The 24155-nt window shown below is 50.1% G+C and overlaps 1 protein-coding gene across 2 annotated transcripts in view; it reads right to left on the bottom strand.

Annotated features, from left to right (window-relative positions):
• The window catches only part of Disp3 (dispatched RND transporter family member 3), a 50081-nt gene that overhangs the window by 5023 nt on the left and 20903 nt on the right, over positions 1-24155 (bottom strand). For both annotated transcript variants that reach the window (XM_034504157.2, XM_076933748.1), the window contains 14 exons: positions 16384-16520; positions 15482-15616; positions 14839-14999; positions 13661-13800; positions 13052-13200; positions 12706-12867; positions 11726-11887; positions 10050-10163; positions 9184-9320; positions 7625-7809; positions 5971-6101; positions 5706-5878; positions 4796-4922; positions 4200-4345 (listed from right to left, as the gene is read on the bottom strand). In XM_034504157.2, the coding sequence (XP_034360048.1) occupies positions 4200-4345; positions 4796-4922; positions 5706-5878; positions 5971-6101; positions 7625-7809; positions 9184-9320; positions 10050-10163; positions 11726-11887; positions 12706-12867; positions 13052-13200; positions 13661-13800; positions 14839-14999; positions 15482-15616; positions 16384-16520 (2059 nt within the window). The remainder of the gene's footprint in view (positions 1-4199; positions 4346-4795; positions 4923-5705; positions 5879-5970; positions 6102-7624; positions 7810-9183; positions 9321-10049; positions 10164-11725; positions 11888-12705; positions 12868-13051; positions 13201-13660; positions 13801-14838; positions 15000-15481; positions 15617-16383; positions 16521-24155) is intronic.

Below are 24155 nucleotides of genomic sequence, written 5' to 3'. Positions count from 1 at the left end.
TTTCTCTGTGTAGTCCTGCCTGTCCTGGACTCACTCTGTAGACCAGGCTGGCCTCAAACTCAGAAATCCACCTGCCTCTGCCTCCCAAGTGCTGGGATTAAAGGTGTGTGCCACCACTGCCCAACGATTTTTTTTTTTTTAATGTCACAAAATGGCTGAAATGTGGGGTGGCCAATCTCTGTTGTCAACTTGACTGGATTTAGAATCGACAAGGATTTGTTGAGACATGTCTCTGAATATGCTGAGGGCATTTTCAGGGAGTCAGAGTAATTGCGAGGAAAAGACCCATTTTGGATGTGAGCGGTACTATCCCACAGGCTGGGGTCCTACATTGAATAAAATGTTAAAAGAGTGTGCTGTTAGAATTTGAACATTCTCTCTCTGCTTTACCACATTGTCTCAGCCATGGTGGGCTAACCTCTTCCTCCCTACTCCCAGTCAATCATTTAGGTCACAGTAATAAAATACCAATCATACAGAAAAGTGGTACCAGGAGTGGGGTTGTTCCTGTAACTAAGTTTGACCATGCAGCGCCGAGGTCCCTAGAGGTTGTAGGAGGAATTTGGGAGAGCTTAGAGCCATGGGCTAGAAAAACTCTAGAATGCTCAAACCAGAGCCTACTGGGACATTTTAGAAGATCAGAATGCAGACAGCAATGTGAGTGGTAAAGGATGTGTGCTTGATGTTTCAGATGGGAGCAAGGAACTAGAAAATTAGACTAGGGTCTAATTGAGAATAGACTACTAATCTATTAGACTAGAATTAGACTAGAGTGCATTCATGTTATATTCTGGCAAAATAACAACAACAAAACATTGTATACATCTTGTCTATGTCCCTGTAATGGATGATTTAAATTGTCAATTTGAAATAATCTACAATCACCTGATAAGACATTCTCAGTGAGGGGGTGCCTATGTCAGGTGGGCCTGGGGCATGTCTGTGGGGGGATTATCTTGAGTACATTAATTGAGATAAGACCTACTCACTGAAAGTGGTACCAATATCTCAGTAGAGAAGTTTGAACTGTCTAAGTGTAGAGCTGAGGAGGTGGAGAGATGGCTGGGCAGTTAAGAGCACCAGCTGCTAGCCGGGCAGTGGTGGTGCACACCTTTAATCCCAGCACTTGGGAGGCAGAGGCAGGTGGATTTCTGAGTCTACAAAGTAAGTTCCAGGGCAGCCAGGGCTACACAGAGCAACCCTGTCTCAAAACACCAAAACCAAAATCAAAACAAAAAACAAAAAAAGAAAAAAAGGAAAAACAAAACAGCACTAGCTGCTCTTGCAGAGGAACAGCGTTTGACTCCCAGCACCCACACAGTAGTCCACAACCATCTGTAACTACAGTTCCAGAGCATCTGATGCCCTCTTCTGACCCCTATGGGCACTGAATACTTGTGGTGTACAGATATACATGCTGGGAAAACACCATATACAATAAATAAATAAATAAATAAATAAATAACAACAATAATACATTTTTAGGAGTGGAAAGCTGAGGACAAGCATGCATGCATTCGTTGCTCTCTGCTTCCTGACTGCAAGTGCAGGTTGACCAGATGTCTCAAGCTCTTGTCATTATGACTTCTTTATTAGGATGAGCTGTAACCTGGAATTGTGAGCTAAAGTAAAGCCTTTCTTGAGTTGTTGTTGTCAGAGTATTGTATAACAGTGTGTAGGACAGTCTTATGTCAACTTGATACAGGCTAGAGTCATCTGAGGGCATTTTCTTAATTAGTGATTGATGGGGGAGGGTCCAGCCCATTGTAGGTGGTGCCATCCCTGAGACAGTGGTTCTGACTTCTATAAGAAAGCAGGCTGAGCAAGCCAGGAAGCAGCACCCCTCCATGGCCTCTATATCAGCTCCTGCTTCCAAGTTCCGGCCTGCTTTGAGTTCCCGTTCTGACTTCCTTCAGTTATGCGCAGTGATGTGCCATTGTAAGCCAAATAAATCCTTTCTTCCCTAACTTGCTTTTTGGTCTTGGTGTTTCACTGCAGATATACACACTCTGAGTAGGACAAACAGCAACTGGAAATGACATTAAGACAGTCTCAAAACATTGTGAGAGGATGCATTTAAAGGTGATGGATTAATTAATTTGGCCGAGGAAGTTTCAAGACAGCATAACAGTGCAGCTGCGGCACGTTGAATGCTACCCACATTTAGCTGGGTTTACAGTAAAAAGGAGGATCAACCAAACAAAAACATAACAGAAGGATTTGGAAAAATACGCAGTCTGTTCACAAAGGAAGCTGTTGAAAGCCGTAGGGTTGCTACGTACATTAGCAGTATTAAACACCCAGAGAGGCACAGTAGGAAAAGCTTTAAGCCCATCTCAGGAATCAGACTCCACTCACTGTAGACTCCAGTGCATGAAAATGATTACTCACTCGAAAGACTTTTCCTTGACAAACACAGGGTTACCCAGGAAGTGTTTTCCCAAGTTCAACTACCTGGGCACCAGAGGCTACCGAAGCCATAGTCCAAGGGCTGGTGTTGGACCTTGGTATCATCAATGTGGTGCTGGTTTGCATGAATGCAGGATGCAAAGAGGTATAGGTCACAGAGCTTGTAATTGTTGTTTTGATTTTACAGGGGCTCACTGCTAAGAGCTTCCCTTGAGTCTCTGAGGAGACTCTGAAGTCAAGACCTCACTGTGAGAAGGACACGAGCCTCTGAGGGCACCAGGGGTAAAAGATTATGGCTTAAACTGATGTATTTAGGTATTAAGTTGACAAGGGGTAGACTTGTAATACACTATCTGTATTGTTAATGGCATCATAGTTAGAAACACCCAGGAGATAGCAAGGAAAACGTGTAGGTTTCTAGAAAGTATTGAGTGAGGGAGAAAGAATCATCCCACAGACTGGGGTCCCAGGCACAACAAAAAGGAGACAGCTGGTGACATCATCATTTCACATTGTTTCCTAGCCTATGGAGACGTGGTCTCCAGTCTCTGCTACATTCTCCTCTCCATGAGGGCCTGAACCCTTTGAAACTGTGAGCTGCAATAAATCTTTTCTTCCTTCCTTCCTTCTTTTTATTTTTTGGTATCAGCAATGGAAAGCCAACTGATATAGATACTAAGTTTTATCAAAAATAAAAAAAGGCAACTTTCACACAGCAGAACTGGGATTGTCCTCACTGGGTTAGGGGTCTCTAGTCCACCTGACCTGGATCAGAGGCTTCTTGGCATGTGCTACAAGTAACACAGACCATGGGAGACTGCATCGGGGTCCTGAGAACAGGCACTCCCCTAAACTTGTCACCTGGTCTCTATTTCTGCCGCTTCCAATAAAGTGTGTTGTCTCCATGTGTCTCCATAACAGTCACACTAGGCAGGAGAAGGCTTTAAAAAAGCACTTTTAAAAAGATATTTATTTATTTTATGTACATGATGCTTCATCTACATGTATATCATCTATCTGTACACCATAAGAGGTCATCTGATCCCATGAGACTATGGTTATAGATGATTGTGGGTGCTGGGGATTGAACTCAGGACCTCGGAAAGAGCAGCTAGTGCTCTCAACTGCTGAGCCATCTCTCCAGCGGTTTTGTTTGCTTGTTTGTTTTGTTTTTGTTTTTTAAGATAGAGTTTTTCTGTGTAGCTCTGACTGTCCTGGAACTCGATCTGTAGTCCAGGTTGGCCTTGAACCCAGAGATCCTCCTGCCTCTACCTCCTGAGTGCTGGGATTAAAGGTGTGCACCACCACTGCCCAGCTAGGGAAAAGCTTTTAAATCCTGCTTTGTAGAGGTCAGAGGGAACTGGGGATCTGATCCACAACATCAATCACACCAGGATCAGGTAAAGGCTGGACCCCTGGTTTCCACAGGGAGGCAGCAGAACATTTTGTCAAGCCTGCGAGCCTAAAGTGCCAGGTCTCAGAGAGGCCAGGTCAGGGGATATAAGTGTGTGTATAAGAATGTGCACATCTGTGTACACGTTTCCGTATCTCTCTTGGCAGAGCCAGGAACATGAAGGTGACCGTGGAGAGTCTCCTGCTCCTCCTTTATCCCTATGGGTGTTAGAAAGGATGAAGACACGCAGTCAGATGGGGTGGTGCCTGACACTGTCAACTGCTAACTATGACCTCGGCCAAAGCCTGGGTATCTCTCTCTGGTCTGGGCTGAGGGACAGGAATGCATGAGGACACATCTTCAAGGTAAGCACACTACACAGGGTCCCCAGGCTCACCGACTCAAAGGCCATGGAGATCCACTGCACACGGCCCTCTTTGACACCCACTGCCCCATGGGATAGCTGCCCTGGCAGCAGGTTGGGCTCAGGCAGCTCCTTGCATTCGGGGTGCAACATCTGCAGGAAGGAAGAGATGCTGTACCCTGTAGGGAGAAACAAGAGGAGGTTGCGGCAGGAAAAGCGGTCAATCCCGTACATTACACCTGGATGCACACACTCACCTGCCTCTCATGCTTCCAGTATGTTTGCAAACGCCGGGCAGTTGTCATTGAGAGACCTACAACCCGTACTTGCCACTGAGATGGAAAGTGGCATTTTGGATCACTGCAGTCAAGTAGCCTTTGGACCAGCCACTTGCCCTCCATTCTGGAAGAGCGCCCCCTGGAGGCAACCTATACATTTCACTAGCCGCCCCACTCCCGACAGCATTCTCCTGTAAGTCGGTGCACATTTGGAAAACGTTTGCACAGGGCAAATGGGCGTGTGACGCACGGGCACACTCCAGTACAGACACCCAAACACAAGGCACATACTATCTATCGCTATCAAGTGGGCCGTGACCTCACACGGTCCGAAGCCAAGGCCGCACATACCTGACGGCAAGCACTGGGCCCCGCCTGGCTTCACCAGCTCCGAGTTGCCCGCGATGGCCTTGCAGAGGCGACAGAGGTGCCCGATCTCTTTGAAGAGGTCAAAGCTGCTGTCGTAGATGACGCTGCCCTTTCCCAAGGAGACACACCGGCCCGGGCGCTCAGTGAGTCCCGGACTCAGTCCCAGGCTCCCCTTCCCCCACGGTGGGGGGACAGACCCTGCAGCAGCTCCCTTGTCCTGTGTTACCACCATGTCACACCTTCATGTGGGTACCAGTGACTCCTTTTGCTCAGAGCCTTTGGCACCTCTGCTCCAGTAATAGCTCACCCCCTGCCCCCACCTCCGTTCTTCCTCTCAGCTAGATTTAATGCTTTTCTCCCTTGCTTCTGGCCAGCTCTATCTTGCATGCCTGCCTGTCTCCTCCTCCGGCTCCCATCCCTGCTCTGAATGTGGACAGTATCTCTCTGACTGGAAAGACAAGCTTCATCTTTTTCCTTTTGTTCCTTGACAGGATGTACCTGCCATGCCTGTGCCCAACCCGAGTACGACCTCTAGTGACCCTGTAAGTACACCTGTCAGGCCTTTCAGTCATACATGGTCAGTGATGTCAACAGCCCACCCGAGGAAGACAGACCTCACACAGGATTCCTCTCATCTGTTGTAGCCCCCAGTGAAGATGAGGCAGTCCGTGTGGGTCCCTAAATGTACCCATATTCCTGAGTAATTCTCAGTCAGTTTGCCCCCTCCAGGGGAGCAATGCTCCCTCAGAGTGGAGTTCCTGTGTGGGCTGGAGGAGCTATGTAGGAGTCAAGAGTGTATGTGAGGGACTGGACTGCCAGGCCATGCACAGGTGCCTGGTCTCAAGTTTCTGCTGCAGGTGTCACCTTCCACATCTGCCCAAAGTGGCCATACCGGGTCCCCGATAACGTGGTTGTCCATCTGCTGGGTGCGGTTGATGCCGATGATGCCAAACACCACGAAGACCATGGCTCCTGTATCCACCAGCGGCCGCACGGCAGGCTTCCCACAGCCCGTGTTCACACAAGGGTTGAAGCCAAAGGTGGCAGAGATGCGGGCCTTGGGCACTGCAGGAGGGGGATCAGAGCCAACATTAAGGGTGGGCCCAGGCTTTGGAGGCTCCCCTTGACCCCTCTCCCCGGGGATGTCCCCAAAGTACCTTTGTCACTAGGCACATAGAAGAAGCCTTTGGTGGGCCCATCAGGGCTGGAGCTGAGCAAGCACCCAGGTGGCGCCACACACAGGCGCCCGTGGAATGGGGGCTTATGAGACTGTGCGAAGTACAGCTTCCTGTGGAGGCAGGAAGGGTGAGCTCTCCCCCAGCACAGGGGCAGAGGGTGCCCAGAGCTGGGGTCTGGATGCTTGTTTTAGTTCTGCCTCTGCCAAGACCAACCTGACCCTGATCAAGGCTCTTCCCTCTGGTTCTGTCTCTCACCCTGGCATAAGGGGGAAGGGGGAGCACAAGTGTCCACTTTTAAAACTGTCCCCCAGAGTTCTGGAAGAACCTAAGGCAAACCTTAGTGGCTCCCATCCAGAGTCTATTAACCTACTGACCTATTGACCTATTGACCCACTGACCCACTGAACTCAAGGCGCCTTGAGTTTGTCGCTGGCTTCTAGTTCTTCTAGACTGTTCATCCGGGAAATTGCCAGGCCTCAGGCTATGGCTGTACATATCCAACAAAGCCTGGCCCTGGGCTCCGGAGCAGACAGTCTACCCTGAGATAGAGGTGCTTAGGTAGGAAGAACCCAGTTGGAGCCACCTCACTGCCTGCTCCTTCTCTCTTCACCCTTCTACTCCAAGTGGAATTAACCTGTTGGGGTCAGGAAGCTGAATGCCCGGAAACCAGTTCCTTGTCAGACCACGGTCTCCAGATAGCACGCGCAGTACAGACCTGGCATTGAGATGCCCTCCTGAAGTGGGAGCTGAGCTGTTCCTGTCCTGAGTGTGATTCCTGGTCGGCCAGGAAGATGCTGCCACCTGGTAGCTGCCTGTCTCCCAGGGAGGTGCTCGTTACCCCATCCTGACCCTAGCATGCTGACACATAGTCTCACATTGGGTCACATTTGTAAAACGAATGGCTGGATACTTGGGCCAAGGCAGCCTTATTAGGCTATGTTCATAACAAGAAGGTGTAAAGCCTGGGACAAGACTGCCCTGGGGACTTGGGACCTCAGAGGTGGAGAATGGAACTTTCAACAAGAATGAGTCACTTCCTGCATGCATGCCAGGGGATAGAGACTGAGAATGAAGTAGAAACTACAACAGAGACAACCTATGCCACTCCCCCGACGATCTAGAAAAGGGACACACAATCAACCAGCCAGCAGAGACCTACTGAGAGCCTGTTACGTGACAAACACCACACGAAGTGCAGCCTGAATGGTCCTTCAGTGTGCCCTGAGGGACACAGCACTGAGGCTGGAGTGGTCACATGACAGACCCACGTGACTGCAGGTGGCAACAGGGGACAAAACCAGCAACAGGTACTGCATGGAGAGTCTGAATGGGGTGGTGTAGGATGGGGCATGGGACGGGGACAGCCTCCCCCGGGAGGCGGCGTTAGGCTAGAAACTTGAACTCAGAGACATAAGGCTCCAGGACATGAGGAGAATGTTCTGGGTACAGAAGATGGCTGCCAAGGCCATGAGGTAGATCCAGCTGGTCATAGCGACCCTGCAGAGCTGACAGGAAAAGTGGCAAACTAGAGTAGGGATTGCGGGCCAGTCATCTTTGCCAGTGTCCCCACTCCTAGACAGAGAGGTGAAGCGAAGCCATGGTGGCCTGGGCGCCACGTCTGCACGGCTCTTACCGAGTGTGCTGATGCTCCTTGGTGGCCACGTAAAAGCTGAAGTCAAACTTCCAGCCCCTCCTGGCATCGCAGGCCAAGGCCGTCACCATCCACTTGCGGGAGGGGCTCGCCGCCTGGAGCAGCCCTACTGTAGACATACAAGCGGTCAGCTTCTTGGTGAAGTCACCAAAAGGCGCTCTATATACCTAAGCAGTGGGTTGACAGAGACAAGACACGTGACTCGGGGAGGCTGCCTCGGCCTGCCCAGCCTCAAGGTCTGTCCCCTCCCTCCCTGACCTATGCCCCACCCTGTCCTGGTCCCCAGAGCTCAGAGGTTTAGATCTGAACTTGAAAGTGGACAACTTTTCCTCTCTCCCTTCACCCCCTTTCTCTCTGAACCTTATTTCTTTACCAATGGGCTAGCCTTCACTGTTGATTTGATATAACCAAAAGTCATCTGAAAAGAGAGTCTAAATGAAGGACTGTCGACACTGGGTTGGCCTATGGGCATGTCCTTGGAAGATGTCTCAAGTTAACTGATGTGGGAAGACCCAGCCCACTGTGGGCGGTACCATTCCCTATTCAGGGGCTCCTGAACTGTCTAAGAATGGAGAAATAGAGCTAAGCACAGGCAAGCAAGCACGGATGCGTTTATTTCTCTCTGTTCTTTACTGTGGGTGTGATGGAACTGGCTGTCTGAAGTTCTTTCCTTGATTTCCCCACAGTGATGAACTATGACCTAGAATTAACTATAAACTGAAGTAAATCTCTTTCTTCCCTAAGTTGTTTTTTTTTTTAAATCAGGGGTAGTTTTTTTTATCATAACAAGAGAAAAACTAAGATACTAGGTGTCTTCTTGGGACAGGCTCTGTGCCTGGATCTAAGGACTGAGCCTAGGCAGGATGGGTGAGGCCTTGCCCTTGTGGAGTTGGCAGTGGGGATGGTGTCAGATTCTGGCTGGGCCAGATTCAGTCAGACAGGACCTTCAGGTGAGAAACGTGGCAGGGAGAAGGGCATCCTGAGAAGGGACGCCAGGTAGGGCTGTGGAGGGAGGGGTGGCATTTGTGGTGGGGAGGACAAATTTGACCAATTAGGTTCCTCTGTGCCTGTCATCTGGATGGTGGGAAGTGTTAAAGGAACAGGAATGATCCTGTTGAGGGGTACACTGAATCTGGGTGTATCCATGGGAAGCTGTCTTCTGGGCAATCTCTTTGTTATAGAATGAACTATGGGCTGTCATTGTGGGCCATTATTGCCTTCCACTGTCAGGTGGTACAGAGCTTTTGTTCCGTGTACAACCAACAAATGTCTCATATCCCCATTTCATAGATCAGGAAATCGAGGCTCAGAGAGACTAATCACCTGCCCAACAACATCCAGGTTACACAAGGCAGAGCTAGGACTCAAACCCAGCTCTGTCTGCAGACCCCGCCGTACATCTGACTGCTATGGCAGGCCCTCATGTGCCTAGAACACCTCCATCCTCAAGGGCCCTGCTCCCTGCCTATATGGCCAGTATCCACCAGTATGGTACCAATGGCCCCTCCTCAGTAACTTACTTCATGACAGCCTGGGCTCACCTGGAAGGATGGCACCTCTCCATCTCCAGGGGACACAGCTTGCCAGGGCGCTGGTAGGCTGGCATTGAGGGATAGCCTGTAGACAGCTGGGTGGCCTTTACTCTTCACTTTGGAGATGTACACGGTGCTCATAGACTCTGAGGGTAAGCAAGGGACGAAAGAGGAGAGGACAGTGACCGTAACAGCCTCAGGATGCAACAGGAGCACACCTCAGCTCTGTCGGCTGAGGAGCTGAGAACTGGTCTTGGGCTCAACCTCAGGTGTTGATGCTGTCCCACTGTACTAGAAAGGATAAGATGGGGGGAGGTGGCAGTGATGGTGGCAGGTGACAATGACAGGGCGGGGTAGTTAGCGCCAGATGGTGGGAGGTGCTAGCAGTCACAGATGGAGTCACACCCATGATGGTAAAGATACCAGCAATGGAGTAGGGTAGTGTTGCTATCAATGGGATAGCATGAAGGGTGGTGCTAGGTCTGTTAATGACATGGTGACCATACCGTGGGGTGACAGGGTCAAATGTCATTGTCCACTGGGGTTACCTCCCTTCGTACATTTGTCCCAGCAATCTTTCTAATGGAGACCCCAGGAGAGGTGAGCCAAGGCTCAGGACACCCCCACACTGGCTCTCAGGATGGTGACCAGAGCAGGCTCATGGAAGCTGCGGTAGGTAGAAGCCTGGAGTTCTAGTCAGGGTGGGCGGCTGAGGTGATATGGGGGTTCTGAAGTATACACATGCTACCCCTTAGCTGACCTAAGGACACAGGTTCTTGTTCCCACGGGAGTACAGGCTCTAGATGTGACCTGCTCTCCACGCAGAGTCAGACACGAGAGCACCTGGGTGCATCTGCGGACCCTGCCCCACTCACCCTGTGCAGTGGTCTCAGGCCGGCTGGCCCAGGAAACCCCGGAACCTCGCTTCTTCTTCTCCAGGGATGTTCTGACATTGTTCTGCAGGCTGTGGGGCTTCTCCTGGAACAGACCTGCCCCCACGGCCCCACTGTCAGGGACATTGGTAGCTCTCTGGCCATGCCTGGTAAGCAAGGAGGTTAGGCTAGGATCTACGAAGGACCAGAGGCTGGAGGGAGTGGATACCTGTGGTTTGAAGGAGACTCAGCAAAACCAAGGAACACACTGAATGTTTATTATGTCTCCATCTGGAGGGGGACATACAGCGATGTCCCCATGTGCCCTCTGTGTCTTTCCCAGTTCTATCTGGTGAGGGTAAGGTTGCATAATGGCTGCCTTGTTGAAGCGCTACAGGTGAAGTTTTTCTCTAACCGAGAGAAACATCACACTTTAAAATAGCAGTCCTCATAGCCATCCCTAAGGGTTATCAGCCTCAGCCTCAGCCTCATCAGCAGAGGACAGAGCTGTGGTTTTGAGAACCAGGGACTGCAGGGACCAGGAAGTGAGGGGCATCCAGGAGAGACCACCCTCTTTGCTGCCACACCAAAGGTCTTCCTGAAAGGGGCGTTCAGAGTGCATTACAGGTACAGGGGTGAGGTGGCTCTCCTACAGGTGGCTGCTCTGGGAGGTGGCAGGGGACAGGCAGGGAGTCCCTGGGAGTGTGTGATGTGAACAGGGGTAGCCCCAGTGGAGACCTGTGGGCTGAGCTGGGCTGTCTATGAGCAAGGCTCTGGGTACCTGTCAGAGCTCCAGTCTGTTATGCATTCAGCTCCTGCTGTGACCCAGGGAAGGCTGGGTTAATGGGAACAACGCCCTGATTAAGTGAAGGTAATTACGGGCAGCGGCAGTGGCAGTGGCAGTGGCAGCGGGGCTCCTCTCCAGCTGCAGGCATTCAGTTAAGCCTTGTCTCTTTCCCTTTCTACCCATTGGAGCGTTTTGACCCCGTCCACCTTTGCTCCGCCCCCACTCTCCCTGCCCTAAGGGCTTAGACCTTGAAAGCCACTCCCCCTGCCCCTTTTGCTCCCCTCAACACCTGCCCTGTCAGCATCCTTTAGGTATTAAATCACTCCCCAAACTGTGACTCCTTAGCTCTTCCCTGACTGTAGAGATGGTGCCAGCCTCCTGCTCATCCCCATCTGGTCCACCAACCCCAAATCCCCAGAACCCTGATCCTCCCATCAACGGACTAGTCTCAGCTCCTGCAACCCTCCCCTCAGTCTTGGCTCTCCCCCTCCCAATCAGTGCCACAGCCCTTAGCCTAGAACCCTCCTTCCTTGTAGCCTGGCCTGACTGACCTCCCTCTTTGAGTCTAGCCTACTCTTCCCATACCCCCTTTGGGTCTAACCTACTCTTTCCCTCCCAAGCTCTATTCATTTGATGACTCTCATTTTTAAAAAAGTATCTGCTTAGACACCTCCTCCGGGCAGCCTTCCAGGGTATACATGCCCACAGAGCACCAAATCTTTCCTCCACAAAGGTTCCCATCTGCTACTTTAACAGCGAGTCCCTGACTCTGTAGCCTGGAGTCCCTGAGCCCAGGATGTCCCACCCTCCCTCTCATTGCACCTCTGCAATCTCTCAGGCCAGCAGTGGCCTCAGCCGCCACAGAGGGAGGGGTCAGCCGGGGGATCCTCACCTGAGCAGGTGATGCAGGATATTCCCTCGGCGCTCAGGTTGTACTTGAGGTCCAGCAGCACCTGAATGTTGGTGTCGGGCCGGAAGAGCAGCGGGGCTCGGCTGGCGGGGCGGAGCCGGCTGGCGAACACCAGGGACAGGATAAGGATGGAGGCAAAAAGCCCTGTGGGGAAGTGCCTTGTGAGAGAATGCCCTGTGTGGAGAGCAGGGGAGGAGAGAGGGAGGGAGGAGAGCAGGGGGGAGGAGGAGGGGGAGGAGGAGAGGAGAGGGAGAAGGAGAGGAGGAGCAGGAGGAAGAGGGAGAAGAGGAGAGGGAGGAAGAGGGAGAGGAGAAGAACAGGGGAGGAGTGGGAGGAAGAGGAAGAAGAGGAGGCAGGAGATAGCCCCACCAGAGGCAGGGATAGCAACTGTGTTTGTGGAGTTGCTGGAGCCTGGCTGTAAGCTCCTCCACACGGGCTAGCTAGTGTCTCAAAGTATCTGGCTGTCCCTGAAGAGGACACTTCTGTTTGACTGCAGTAGTTCTGATCAGTAGTTCTGAGCCCTTGGCAAGCCCCACACCAGGCCAAACTCCTTACCGTCGTCTTCCTGGACCCTTATTTGTTTTTGGTGGTAGAGAGACAGACCTAGGCCTGGTATGTGCTGAGCTATGCCCTGGCCCCAGACAGTGCTACCACCCTCATTTATAGAACAAGAACTCAAGTGTTGGACTGGCTGGCACAGCCAAGGGCAGAGGGTAGAACTGGGGTTCAAAGTCAGCCAGCCAGTCTACTCCAGGGCCAAGCATGAGTACTCCTACTCTCTCACTGGCACATGGCTGCTTGCAGGCAGAGGCTGAGGAGGGCCAGGGGCGGCCTACCCATGAAGGCAGAGAAGAGGCCTGCTCAGACTTCTGAGAGCTACTCCACTCCCCATGCTTGTTGGCTGTGGGGTGTGGGGTATGTGGGTGTGTCTGCCTTCAGGAAAGGGATTGGGGCACACTCACCTACGATCACCCAGCGGCTCTTGACAGCTGCCCATAAGACCCAGCGGTGCAGGAGGTCCTGCAGCTGGGCGAGGAGCTGGCCCCTGCTGTTCCCATCAGGGGTGGGCTGCAGACCCTCACAGTGCACAGAGACCAGTGATACATCTTCCAGCTCTAGAGACACTGCCAGGCAAAATGGCAGCCAGTCAAAGTCTGAGCCACAGCCTGCCCCGCCCACACCTGCACGGGCAAAACCCATGTGCTAGGTGAGGGTCTTCACTGGACTTGGGGCCTGGGTCCCTTGGGGCCAGCCTCTCTTTGGACCTCCCTCTAGAGGCCCTCCCCACCCAGGCCAGCCAGCTCTCACCTGGCTCATCCTCGACACTCAGCAAGGGGATGTCATCATCCAGGTAGGGGAGGGGGCCCTGAGCAGGGCCGCCCCCAGCCCGCTCTGGAGCCGTGAACAGGTCCCCAGGAAAATGCAAGGAGCTCTTGCGTCCGCACTTCTGGTGGCAGCTATGGAGGGCAGTGGCCAGGCATGAGGCTAGGAGTCAGGGCACCCAGAGAAGAGGGGGGCAAGGAAATGGCACAAGGCCAGACAGCAAACGGCTGCTCCTGACTGGCGGGAGAGGCACCACTGACTACGAGAGCCAGGGCCGAATTTCTTCTGGAGCCATCTACCCTTAGCTGCAACTCCTTCTCTGGGGACACAAGGGATCACAGGAAGTGAGATAGCTGCCCTATGATGCCCTAGGTTAGGGTCCTGCATAAAATGCACAGTAAGAACATGGTGGTTTTAAAGATGTGTGTAAGTGTGCCCACCGCCTGTTCACACGCGTCTACACACTGCTGCCGGACAAGAGCTTCCCTTCCCCCTGCCTAGCTTAGAACTAGGCACACAAGAACCCTAGAGGGTTTGGAGAGAGAGGGCTGGGTGTTGTGGCCACTCAGGAAGTGAAGGGTGAAGGCCGCCCACCTGCTCTGGCAGGAGCTCTCCAGGGGTGCCATGTAGAGGCTCCAGAGGCCCAGGGCCGCAGGCATGGTGAACAGCACAGCCAGCCAGCAGCAGGTCACAATGAGGGACATGAACAAGCCGAAGTCATGCACAGCTGGGATCTGTAGCCAGGAGACAGTGAGGACAGGGCACGGTGAGGTTTGGGTGTCTCTGTGTCTGAAGACAAACTAGAAAGCTGGCACTCTTCAGACTGAAGTAGGAACAGTTTACAGGACATCAGCACTGGGCCTGGAGGACACCAGAAGCTGTGCTGGACACAGCAGCTGAGGAAGCTCTTGCTCCACCTGAGGGCAGAGGCTCTGGTCTACCTGCAGTCATCTGGGAACAGCCACAGTAATGGCCATTACATTACACAGTAGTGGCCATCACCAAAGACACATCACACAAAACAAGAGGAAGGAAAGGACGGTACCCAACAGGGGAAGGAGGGAGCCCCAGGAATCTCACAGGGACCTGCCCAGGGCTGTGGCATTTGGAGGAAACTCTCCCCAACCAGCAGGCAGACCTCAAGTTTGGAAAATCACTTCACCATCTGCTCATCTCAAACCCAGAATAATCCATGGAGAAACTGAGGCCCAGAAAGGTTTGTATGAGTTATGCAGCCAGATCACAAAGTCTCTCGAAGATGCGGTCCTAGGCACGCAGAGACCCACTCATGAATACAGAAGTGGGAGTGGGAGAGAGGGGGAGGGGTGGGGAGAGAGGTAAGAGAGGCAGAGGGAGGGAGAGAGGAAGACAGACAGATGGACTGTACAAGAGATCAAAATGGGGCATGAAGAAGTATGAAAAGCTCAGGCCTGGGGTGAGGAGACTGCTGGGCTCACCGTTTACAGATGTGTCACCACGATAGAGTCCCTTTACCTTTCTGGGCCCCAGTTTCTGTGCTAGGAAGACAGAGACAGTGACACTTTTATCTTGAGCTGTTCAGATCAAATGGTAAAGAGGTTTAGAAACCGTGGTGCCCCAGGTCAGTCAAAGCGTATGTTCACTAACTGGACTGCTGTAACTGCCCCAAATGTTAGTCACAAACGCACTGCAGAGTCACAGCAAGGACCTTAAGATGAAGGTGCTGGGGTCAGGAGCCACCCACGTGTAGGCGGATGGGAAGCCGAGACAAGGACCTCGGGTAGGCTTCGAACCTGGGAGAAGACGTTGGCAGCATAGGCAGCGGCAGTGGTCAGCGAGGTGAAGAAGGTGGCCTTGCCTGCCGTCTGGATGGTGTGGATCATCCGCAATTGGGGGTCTTCCAGGTGGGTGGCCTGGCGGTATGTGTTGATGAATACAAAGACATCGTCCACACCTGCAGGAAGGACAGGCCAGGGGCCAGTTCAGCTCAGGTCCCACTTCTGTGAGCCTGAGGTCAGGTGCCAGGTGGCTCATCTCTGGCTTAATGAGGCCATTTGACTGAGGTCAAGCCCCACCCACCAGACGTTTGGTTTGCACCTAGCATCTCCAAGCCCCACTCACTAAGTCTTCAAGCCCCACCCACCAAACATCGCGGTCTCACCCAGCCTCTCCAAGCCCCACCCACTGTGGCCAAACATCACCCAGCATGCACTTTGGCTCCACTAAATGTCTCCAAGACCCAACCACAAAATCTCAAGTCCCACCTACCAGGCTCCGTGGCCACGCTAAGTTCAAGCCCCATCCATCAAGCTTCCTGGCCCCACCCACCCCTCTTGCAAAGCTTAAGTTTCTTCGTCATCACCCAGAATGCCTTCTTGGGGGAAGGGACTGAGTTCTCAAGTGGGAGCTTCCTGCCGTGTCTGGGAGACAACTCACCGATACCCACAATCACAAAGGCGGCCACTCCATTGAGGATGCCCAAGTATTGGATGCCAAAGACCACATGGTAGAGAAAGAGCGCCACCAGGCAGCTGAGACCGATGCTCGCAATCCCAAAGAAGGACAGGAACACTGGGCAGGGCAAGGAGAACAAGGCACCATGGGGAGGGTCTTAGCAAAACACAGAGCTTCTCCTCTACAGTAACCCTGACCTCAGCCCCTCATCCTGAGCTCCCTGCACCACCCTGTCTGCTCCCGGGCATACGAAGGAACAATGCAGAATTTGAAACCTTTCGTTCCCAGAGAAGGGACTGGACAGGAGGCCTGTGTGGCAGTCGAAATCATCTGAGGTCAGGATGCCCACGGAAGTTCTTCCAAGTCCCACTAACCTCGCATACAGGGAGAGAATCGTGTTTTATATTGTGCGTCGCCCGAGGGGGACCAGAGGTCCCATGGTGCGGGACCTATGACTGGTTCACCACTGGATCCTGGTGAGTCAGAACATCGGGCATTTATTTAGCACCCGATTAACATTTGCTGCATGGATGACTGCATGGCTGCATGGATGATTGCATGTCTTGTGCACTTTTCTATCTCTGCTCACTTGGGCAAGAGCACTTGCCTCCTGCATACAAGCAACAGTTAGAGGAAGCTAGTGCGTGTGAGGAGGTGACTCGAGGTGAGCTACGGGCAAAAGGGCGGCTGCTATGGTTTACAAAGTAGGCTCTTGAATGATGCACAACAGTCTAAAAATATCGCAGTTACCACGGTGTCTGAGCATCATTTGGCCCAGCTCTAAGGAGCTGGATTTCAGGCTATCCCGGCATCCTTGAACACGCCCGGTGTGTGCCGCAGGGCGGGAAGGCGCCGGCTCTCGCGAGCCTTCGGAGATGCCATACCTGAGCAGGAGGTCAGGATGTAGACAAGGGCAGCGATGCAGCTGCTGCTTATGAAGGCAAGAAGCATGTCGTTATTGAAGGTCCGGCGTACCTCATAGTCGAAGAGGTCTGTCCCCCCATAGAGGACCTGGACTTTGCTGGGGGAGGGAGGCCATGAAGAAAGGAGAAAGACAGGACGGGGATTAAGGGTGACTGTGGACGCTTGAGCCCGGCCCTTCATCAGTGGCTCCTTACCGTGGCTGCTCATCAAAATCACTTGAGCTTCCAAAAGCCCTGACATCTAGGCCTGATGCCAGGCAAATTAAATCATAATTTCTTGGGTGGAGCTGAATCAAGTTTTTTTTCCCCCCCTCTAGATCTCCCAGGTGATTCAACGTGTAGCTGAGGTTGAGAACTACCATTCTACACAGATAATCAACGACAATCAGCCCCTCTATCATCTTCCGGTTCTCAGCTGTCCGCAGCAACCTACAGTCAATCAAACCGACTCCGGGTCACCCTGTTTCACGTCGCTATTCAGTGAGTGCTCAAGACGAGTCATTTTCCTCAAGAACCCCAGCCAGGCTGATCACAGTGGTTTCTCCCCCCCCACCCCCCGTGTGTGCATGTGGTATGTGCATAGCTGCTCATATGTGTGTCCGTGCACGCGTGTGTGCACTTGCACTTGCATTTGTGTGGGTGTGGAGGCGCAGTGTTGATGTAGGGAGTCTCCCTTGATTGTGCTCCAGCTTATTCAGTGAGGCAGAGTTTGCAACTGAATCCAGAGTTCTCGGACACAGCTAGTTTGGCTAAGCAGCTCACTCTGAGGCCCCATCTCTACCTCATAATGGCAGGTGGGCTGCCACACTGATCCGGTGTTTATGTGCATTCTGTGGGCCCCAGTTCTGGTCCTCACACACAAATATATATATATATATTTATGACAGGGTCTTACTATGTATCTCTGGCTGTCTAGAACATTCTATGTACCTCAGACTAGACTTTTGTTCTGTGCTGTGTGTGTGCATGTATGTGTGTGTGTGTGTGTATGTGCATGCGTGCTATGTATACACACCAGGCTAGACTTGAACTCACAGAAGTCTGTCTGCCTCTGCCCCAGATCTGTCTGGGATTAAAGGTCATGTCCAGCCATCCCAAGCTATTTATTTTATTGATGTGCGAGCCATGTATGTATGTATGCCTATAGAGGCTCAAGGAAGGCAGCGATGCCCTCAATCTGGAGTTACAGATGTTTGTGTGTCACCTGATGTGGGTGCTGAGACCTGAACCTGAGTCCTCCAGAAGAGCGCTACCTGCTTCTAACCACTGAGCCATCTCTCCAGCACCAAGACTGCTTTAAAATACAAGCAAGAGTGACATTTCTGGCAATGGTGGGGAAACAGCTTCACATCAGGACTGCCTTACTGCTGCAACCACTAAATATTAGAAAATGGGGCCGGGGAGATGGCTGAGTAGTTAAAAGCACCCATGTTCTTACAGAGGACCTGGGTTCGAGTCTCAGCACCCACACAGTAGCTCACAACCACCCACAGCCCCAGTTACAGGGGACCCAACAAGCACTCACGTGGGCACCATACATGCACAGAGGCAAAACATTCATGTACATAAAATCAAAATAAATAAATCTAAAAAAAAAAAAAAACCCTTTAAGATACGAGAGTGCACATGACACAGGACTCTGGACAGTGAGCACAGAGGATGGCGTTCCTCTGAGATAGGAAATAAAGCCGGCACTGTGGGTTCCAGGGCTGACGCCTTAATGGCCACTAAGAGTTATGGCTACCAAGAAAAATAAGATATCCAGGACAGACTCACAGATGGGTTAGTAGATTCTCTAGCAGCTGGAAAATTCCTCAAACCCAACTGCTGACCCAAAGGCCAAACAACTGAAGGGACTGCAGTGCGCTCTGCAGATGAACTGCCTGGACACTCTCACCAGGAGAAAAACTGACAGAGGGGAAAAGACGTCACAGACCACAGGACAAAGAAACGAACAAGGACACAATTCTCAGCGTTGGAAAATGACAGAGCTGTATCCCCAGACACTCAGGGGAAGCCCGACCTAGAATGCTATACCCAGACAAACATTTCAAAAGCAAAGGCAAAAATCAAAACTCTGTCAGATGTACAAGCCCGAAATTACCTCTGGTACACAGACACTACTGAAGATGCTAAGGGGGCCCCTCTGGCAGAAGGAAGATGACAGAGTTCAGGAGACACTGAGGAATAAGATGCACTGTAAATGGAGATGTCGTGAGTAAGGCATGCAATGTTTTTATTTATTTCTATAAAAGAAAACTGCTACTTAAAAATAACACAGTGAAAAAAATAACACAGTGGCGTGGATTCATAACAAACATATTGTGGACCATAGAAGTGTGGAGACCACTGGAAGCACAGAAGGATATGCAGGGTGATATGGTACCATCTTGAAGATATACCAGATGATATGGTACCATCTTGAAGATATACCGGATGACATGGTACCATCTTGAAGATATGCTGGATGATATGGTACCATCTTGAAGATATACCGATGATATGGTACCATCTTGAAGATGTACTGTGATATTTAGGATACTACAAATCCTAAAGTAGCCACTGAGAGTTATGGCTACCAAGAAAAATAAGATTAAAATAAAAGCATAAGAAGTTATTTAATTTTTTTCTAAAAAAAAAATCTCCATTCAATCTATTCAGCACTAGGTTCTAAAGGTGTCAGCCAGTGATCAGGCAAGAAAACATGAAATAAAGTGTGTCTGTACTGGAAAAGAAGGTGCAGATCTGTCTTTATCAGTGTCACAAATGCTTATCTGAGTGGGAAATCCAATGGGTTAAAAAAAAAAAAAAACCAGCAACAACAACAAACTCTAAGTTTAGCGAGGTCATAAAACACAAAAGAAATTATAAATTTAAATTAGCTGCTGGAGAATAAATTTCAAAATTGTACTATTAGTGTAGCATGAAAATAGAAACTGCTTAGGGATAAAATAAAATCTTGCTCATGGGGCCAAAGATGCAATATTTTAAGATGTCTCTCACATTCAAGATCCCAGGAGACTGACTTTCCCGTCTCGTGGTGCTTGGGATTGAACCTAGGGCTTCACACACACAAAGCCCACGCTCTGCCACTTAGCAACAGCCCCTGTTATTTTTAATTTTTAAAAATAATTTGAGACAGGATCTTGTTAAATTATCCAGGCAGTCCTTGCACACACACTGTAGCACAGGCTGGACCATTATTTTTTCTGCCTTAGCCTCTCAGATATCTTGGGATTACAGATTGGTGCCACCACAGGCCCAAATGACCATTTATCTATTTCAGAAATAAAGGAGCGGATTCTAAAATTCATCTGGAAATGCAAAAGATCGAGAACAACTAAACTTAGAAGAAGAAGAAGAAAAAAAAAAAGACTACAAATGATCTCAAGGCAGACAGGACAGGATGCATCTCGGTGGTTGGATGCTTGCCTAAAATGCGCAACACCCTGGGCTCACTGAAGGAAAGAAACAAACAAAACCTTGGTATGACGTTATGATAATCGCGACTGTGTAGTTCCTCAGTACACACCCATGGAACAGAACAGAACTTTCAAAAAATGGACACATTTGTGAGCAGAAAGTTCTGTCCTAGGTGCAAAGATACAGAGAAAGAAGAGCCCTTCCAGCAAGTGACACTGGGGTTATTGTAAAAATAATACGCCTCAGTCCGTATCTCGCTCCATGTTCAGAAGTGAACCCAAAATGAATGTCTAGTATGCAACAGAAAAACCCAACCAAAAATGGGCACAAGTGGACTAACACAGAAACACGTACTTGGCCAAAGCACAGAGAATAAACATTTGTAGTGTATCAGCCACAAACAGGACACACCACCAAGACTCAGGGAAGATGGGGAAAGAGGGGATGGGAAGACTTTAAAAAAAAAGACTTATTTTTATTTTATGTATATGAGTGTTTTGCCTGTATGTATGCATGTATGCACGTATGTATGAATATATGTATGTATCTGTACTATGAGTGCCCAGGGCAGCCAGAGAGGGTGTCAGAGCCACTGGAATTGGAGTTATATAGAGATGGCTGTGAGCAGCCATGTGGGTCCTCTGCATGAACAAGTTCTTTTAACCACGGGGCCATCTCCCCGGTGAGGTGACACACTGTACAAGACGAGGTGGAGGAGAGCCAGAGGGAAAGAGTGTCTTCTGGACATGACGGGGACTCTGCACTCAGGACTCACAGCCACTGTGTCTGCCTGCACAGAGCTGCACAAGATCAAGCCAGTTAGCCTTTCAGCTTGCAAATGGGAGGGGCTCATGAGTCCCCAGCCCTGGCTAAGCTATACGTGCTGATGGCTTCTGGGAGAGGGGAGTCAGTTCTCTTTCAGAGTGTGGCCCCTGGTAGGTCTACTGTACTCAGAGGTTGGTCCCACATCCATGAACATCTGAGCAGCACAAACTGGCCTCAGTAGGTTATGAATTGAAAAAGACGATATGTTTGGTGCTGGTGATGGTGGTGGTAGTGGTGGTAGTGGTGGTGGTGCTGATGGTGGAGGAGGATCTGGGAAGAGTTAGGGGAGGAGGGAGAGAATGTGATCAAATACATCATATCTATGTATGAAATTCCCGAAGGATACAAATGTTATTTTTCAAGTGGACACGAGAACTGCGTCTGTATTTCACCAAGGAAACCAAATAGGCTCACGGGCCTCTTCTTCAGTCAGTTTCCATCACCGTGAGGTGGGCAGTTTCCCCTACCCCGTGTCTCCAGCATAGCGCTCTGCCAAACCACAGGCCCAAACCAAGTGGACCAGAAGAAGCCAAGGACTGAAAACGTGAGCTGAAGAAGTCCTTTCTCCTTTAGAAATATGAGGACAGATGTCCAAGTCATTACTCATTAGAAAAATGCAAACCAGAGACAGCAGGATTGCTACTACAACCTATTCTAATAGGTTGTAGCCTCTTCATTCATTCATTCATTCATTCATTCATTCTTCCTTCTTAAATTAAGAACAGTTTTTGTTTGTTTGTTTGTTTGTTTGTTTTCGAGACAGGGTTTCTCTGTGTAGTCCTGGCTATCCTGGAACTCACTCTGTAGACCAGGCTGGCCTCGAACTCAGAAATCCGCCTGTCTCTGCCTCCCAAGTGCTAGGATTAAAGGCGTGCGCCACCACTGCCCAGCAAGAACAGTTTAAAAACTGCACTACCTATATGCGCATGGCAACATGATACACTACAGTCACCTGAGAGAGGGCACGTCAGTTGAGGAAATTCCTCCGTCAGATTGACCTATAGGCATGTACTTGGGTGTTTTCTTGGTTGTTACTGTGGTGGGCCCGGTGTGGACAGTGTCACCCCTGGGAAGTCCTGGGAGGTATGACTGTGAGCCGGAAAGCTGTGTTCCTCCATAGCCCCTGCTTCGGTTCCCACCTCCAGGTCCTTGGCCTCCTTCCATGATAGACTGTCACTGTCCCCAAGTTGGTTAGGGTTAGTGTTTATTACAGTGACAGAGAAACAAACTAGAACACCCCCACCAAGTTTAAGAGGGGATGTAGGAGACTTGGAATTCTCACCCTCACTGGGAACACAAAATGGTACATGCAGTTTGGAAAACTCAGCAAGTCTCTCAAGTTAAACAAATGCCCACCATTATGACCTGGTGGTTTTTCTACGAGGCTTTCTCATCTAAGGCCAAAGTATTTGTTCACAGAAAGAGTTACATGCAAACACTTGCTGGAGCTTTATCAGTAAAGGTTGAACCTGGAAGCAATGCAAACACTCAGCAGTGAGTGAACAGATGGGCAAAATATGGTGTGAGCACGACTCGGTGCTCAACAACAAAGTGTTGATGTGCGATAAAGCAGGGGCACAATTCAAATAAGCTACAAGGAACGAGCCAGTTCCATCAAAAGGGAACACGCTATGAGATACCCTGCATACAAGGCTCTTAAAAAGGATGGCGGAAAGCACAAAGTGGGTCTGGAGGGATGGCTCAGAGTGCAGCCTGCTCTAGCTGAGGACCTGGGTTCCATTCCCAGGACCCACCTGAGAGCCAACAGCTGTCTGCAACTTCAGTTCCAGGGGGTCTAGTGCCCTCCTCTGGCCTCTCAGAGCACTGCATGCATGTGGTGCCTTTAAACACACACATACATAAAATGAAATGAAACAAATCAGAAAGTGATGGTTAGGGTTGGGGCTGGGAAGCAGGATGCAGTCTGAGCTGGTTATCAGTGGACATGAGGAAACATCCTGGTATTTTATGATCTTGACAGTGGATGTGTCAGGACTAATCAACTTTAAAATGTTAAGTATATCTAGTTGGACGTGTGCCAATCACACCTCACCAAATGTTTTATTTCTCAACCTCACACATAATAGCCAAGAAGAAAAGATCTCTGACTGTCTTACTTTGATGAATTAGATAATTTTTCTTCGAGTTAAAAAAAGCTGAACGTTAAAGCAGTCATTTGCTGTGTATATATTAATTTATATAGCATTTACAGAGTATTTTATGGAAAGAGGAGTTAGAGTGACAGCTCAGTGGTTAAAAGCACTTGCTGTTCCCATGGAGGACCTGGGTTCAGTTCCCAGCACCCACATGGTAGCCTACTATTGTCTGTAGAGTCAACTGCAAGGGACCTGAGCCCTCTTCTGGCCACTGTGGGCACCATACACACGTAATGCCAAGAAATGCATACAAACAAAAGACTCACACACATAAAATAATAAATAAATTAATCTTTAAAAGATAAGCAAATTAAAAGCAGAGGAAAAAACCCAGTCATTTTAAGAGAGCAACAATGGGCAGGCAAAATGGCTCAGTGGGTAAAGGTGCTTGCTGCCAAGATGGACGGCAGGAGTTCTGGAATCCACAGTGTAGAGAGAGAGAACAAATTCTTGCAAGTTGTCTTCTGACTTCCACACGCACAGTGGCATGCACGTGCACACACACACACACACACACACAAAATAAACAAATTCAATCGCTTTTTTTTTTTAATAAGACAGATGAGCAACAAAGAAGATTTGCAGCTGACTTCTCTACAGAAACCAATGGAAGTCCTGTGACAATGGAGCGGCATCTTTCAAACTGTCAACGAACACAGCCTGCAGATTTGGAATGCTACAGAAGTGAGGTGGGTTAGAAAAATGAGACTAAAATAAAGATTATTTTCCCCCCAGGCAAACAAAACGGGAGTTGCTACCAGCAAACCAGCACTCAGAGAATTCTAAAAGGAGATCTCAGACGTGAGGAAGGTGGTCCCAGAGGGACGCATGAAGCCGCAGAGAGTGACAGGGAAAGACAGGGAAGGTAAAGACGCAGACCAACAGGGACGAGCAGAACCTGCGAGACAGAATGGTCTGTGGGTTTAAAATGTGCATTTGATTAAAGTGCACACAGCCAAACCACAAAGGGACGAAGAACAGTAAATGCCACGAAAGTGTTCTCAGTCCCTGGTGTGATCAGCGAAGCTGTAAAAGTGATGGTTTGTGTAATTCCGTGTTAAGTCAAGGTGTGTTTTTCTCTAGAGTCACCAATAATACAGCAATGAAAAGGATTCTGTGAATCGGAAAGAAGGCATTAAAATCAAGTCCTGGGAGGGGGTACGGCTGACACTTCTTGCTAGGAAGCCGCAGGGTAACAGAAGGGAGACTGGCTTTTTTTCCCCCTAGGGCAAGGCCTTGAATTTAGTGGCCAAAAATTCCAGCTGAGGTTATGTGTTTCTATCTGAAGCGCCCTCCATAGTCAGCTCCTATCAGCTGCCTTTCCGTGAG

Source organism: Arvicanthis niloticus, chromosome 5 (genome assembly GCF_011762505.2).
Source record: "Arvicanthis niloticus isolate mArvNil1 chromosome 5, mArvNil1.pat.X, whole genome shotgun sequence".
Taxonomy (NCBI): domain Eukaryota; kingdom Metazoa; phylum Chordata; class Mammalia; order Rodentia; family Muridae; genus Arvicanthis; species Arvicanthis niloticus.
The sequence above is the reverse complement of the archived record's forward strand: the minus strand, read 5'-3'. Positions and strand labels throughout refer to the sequence as shown.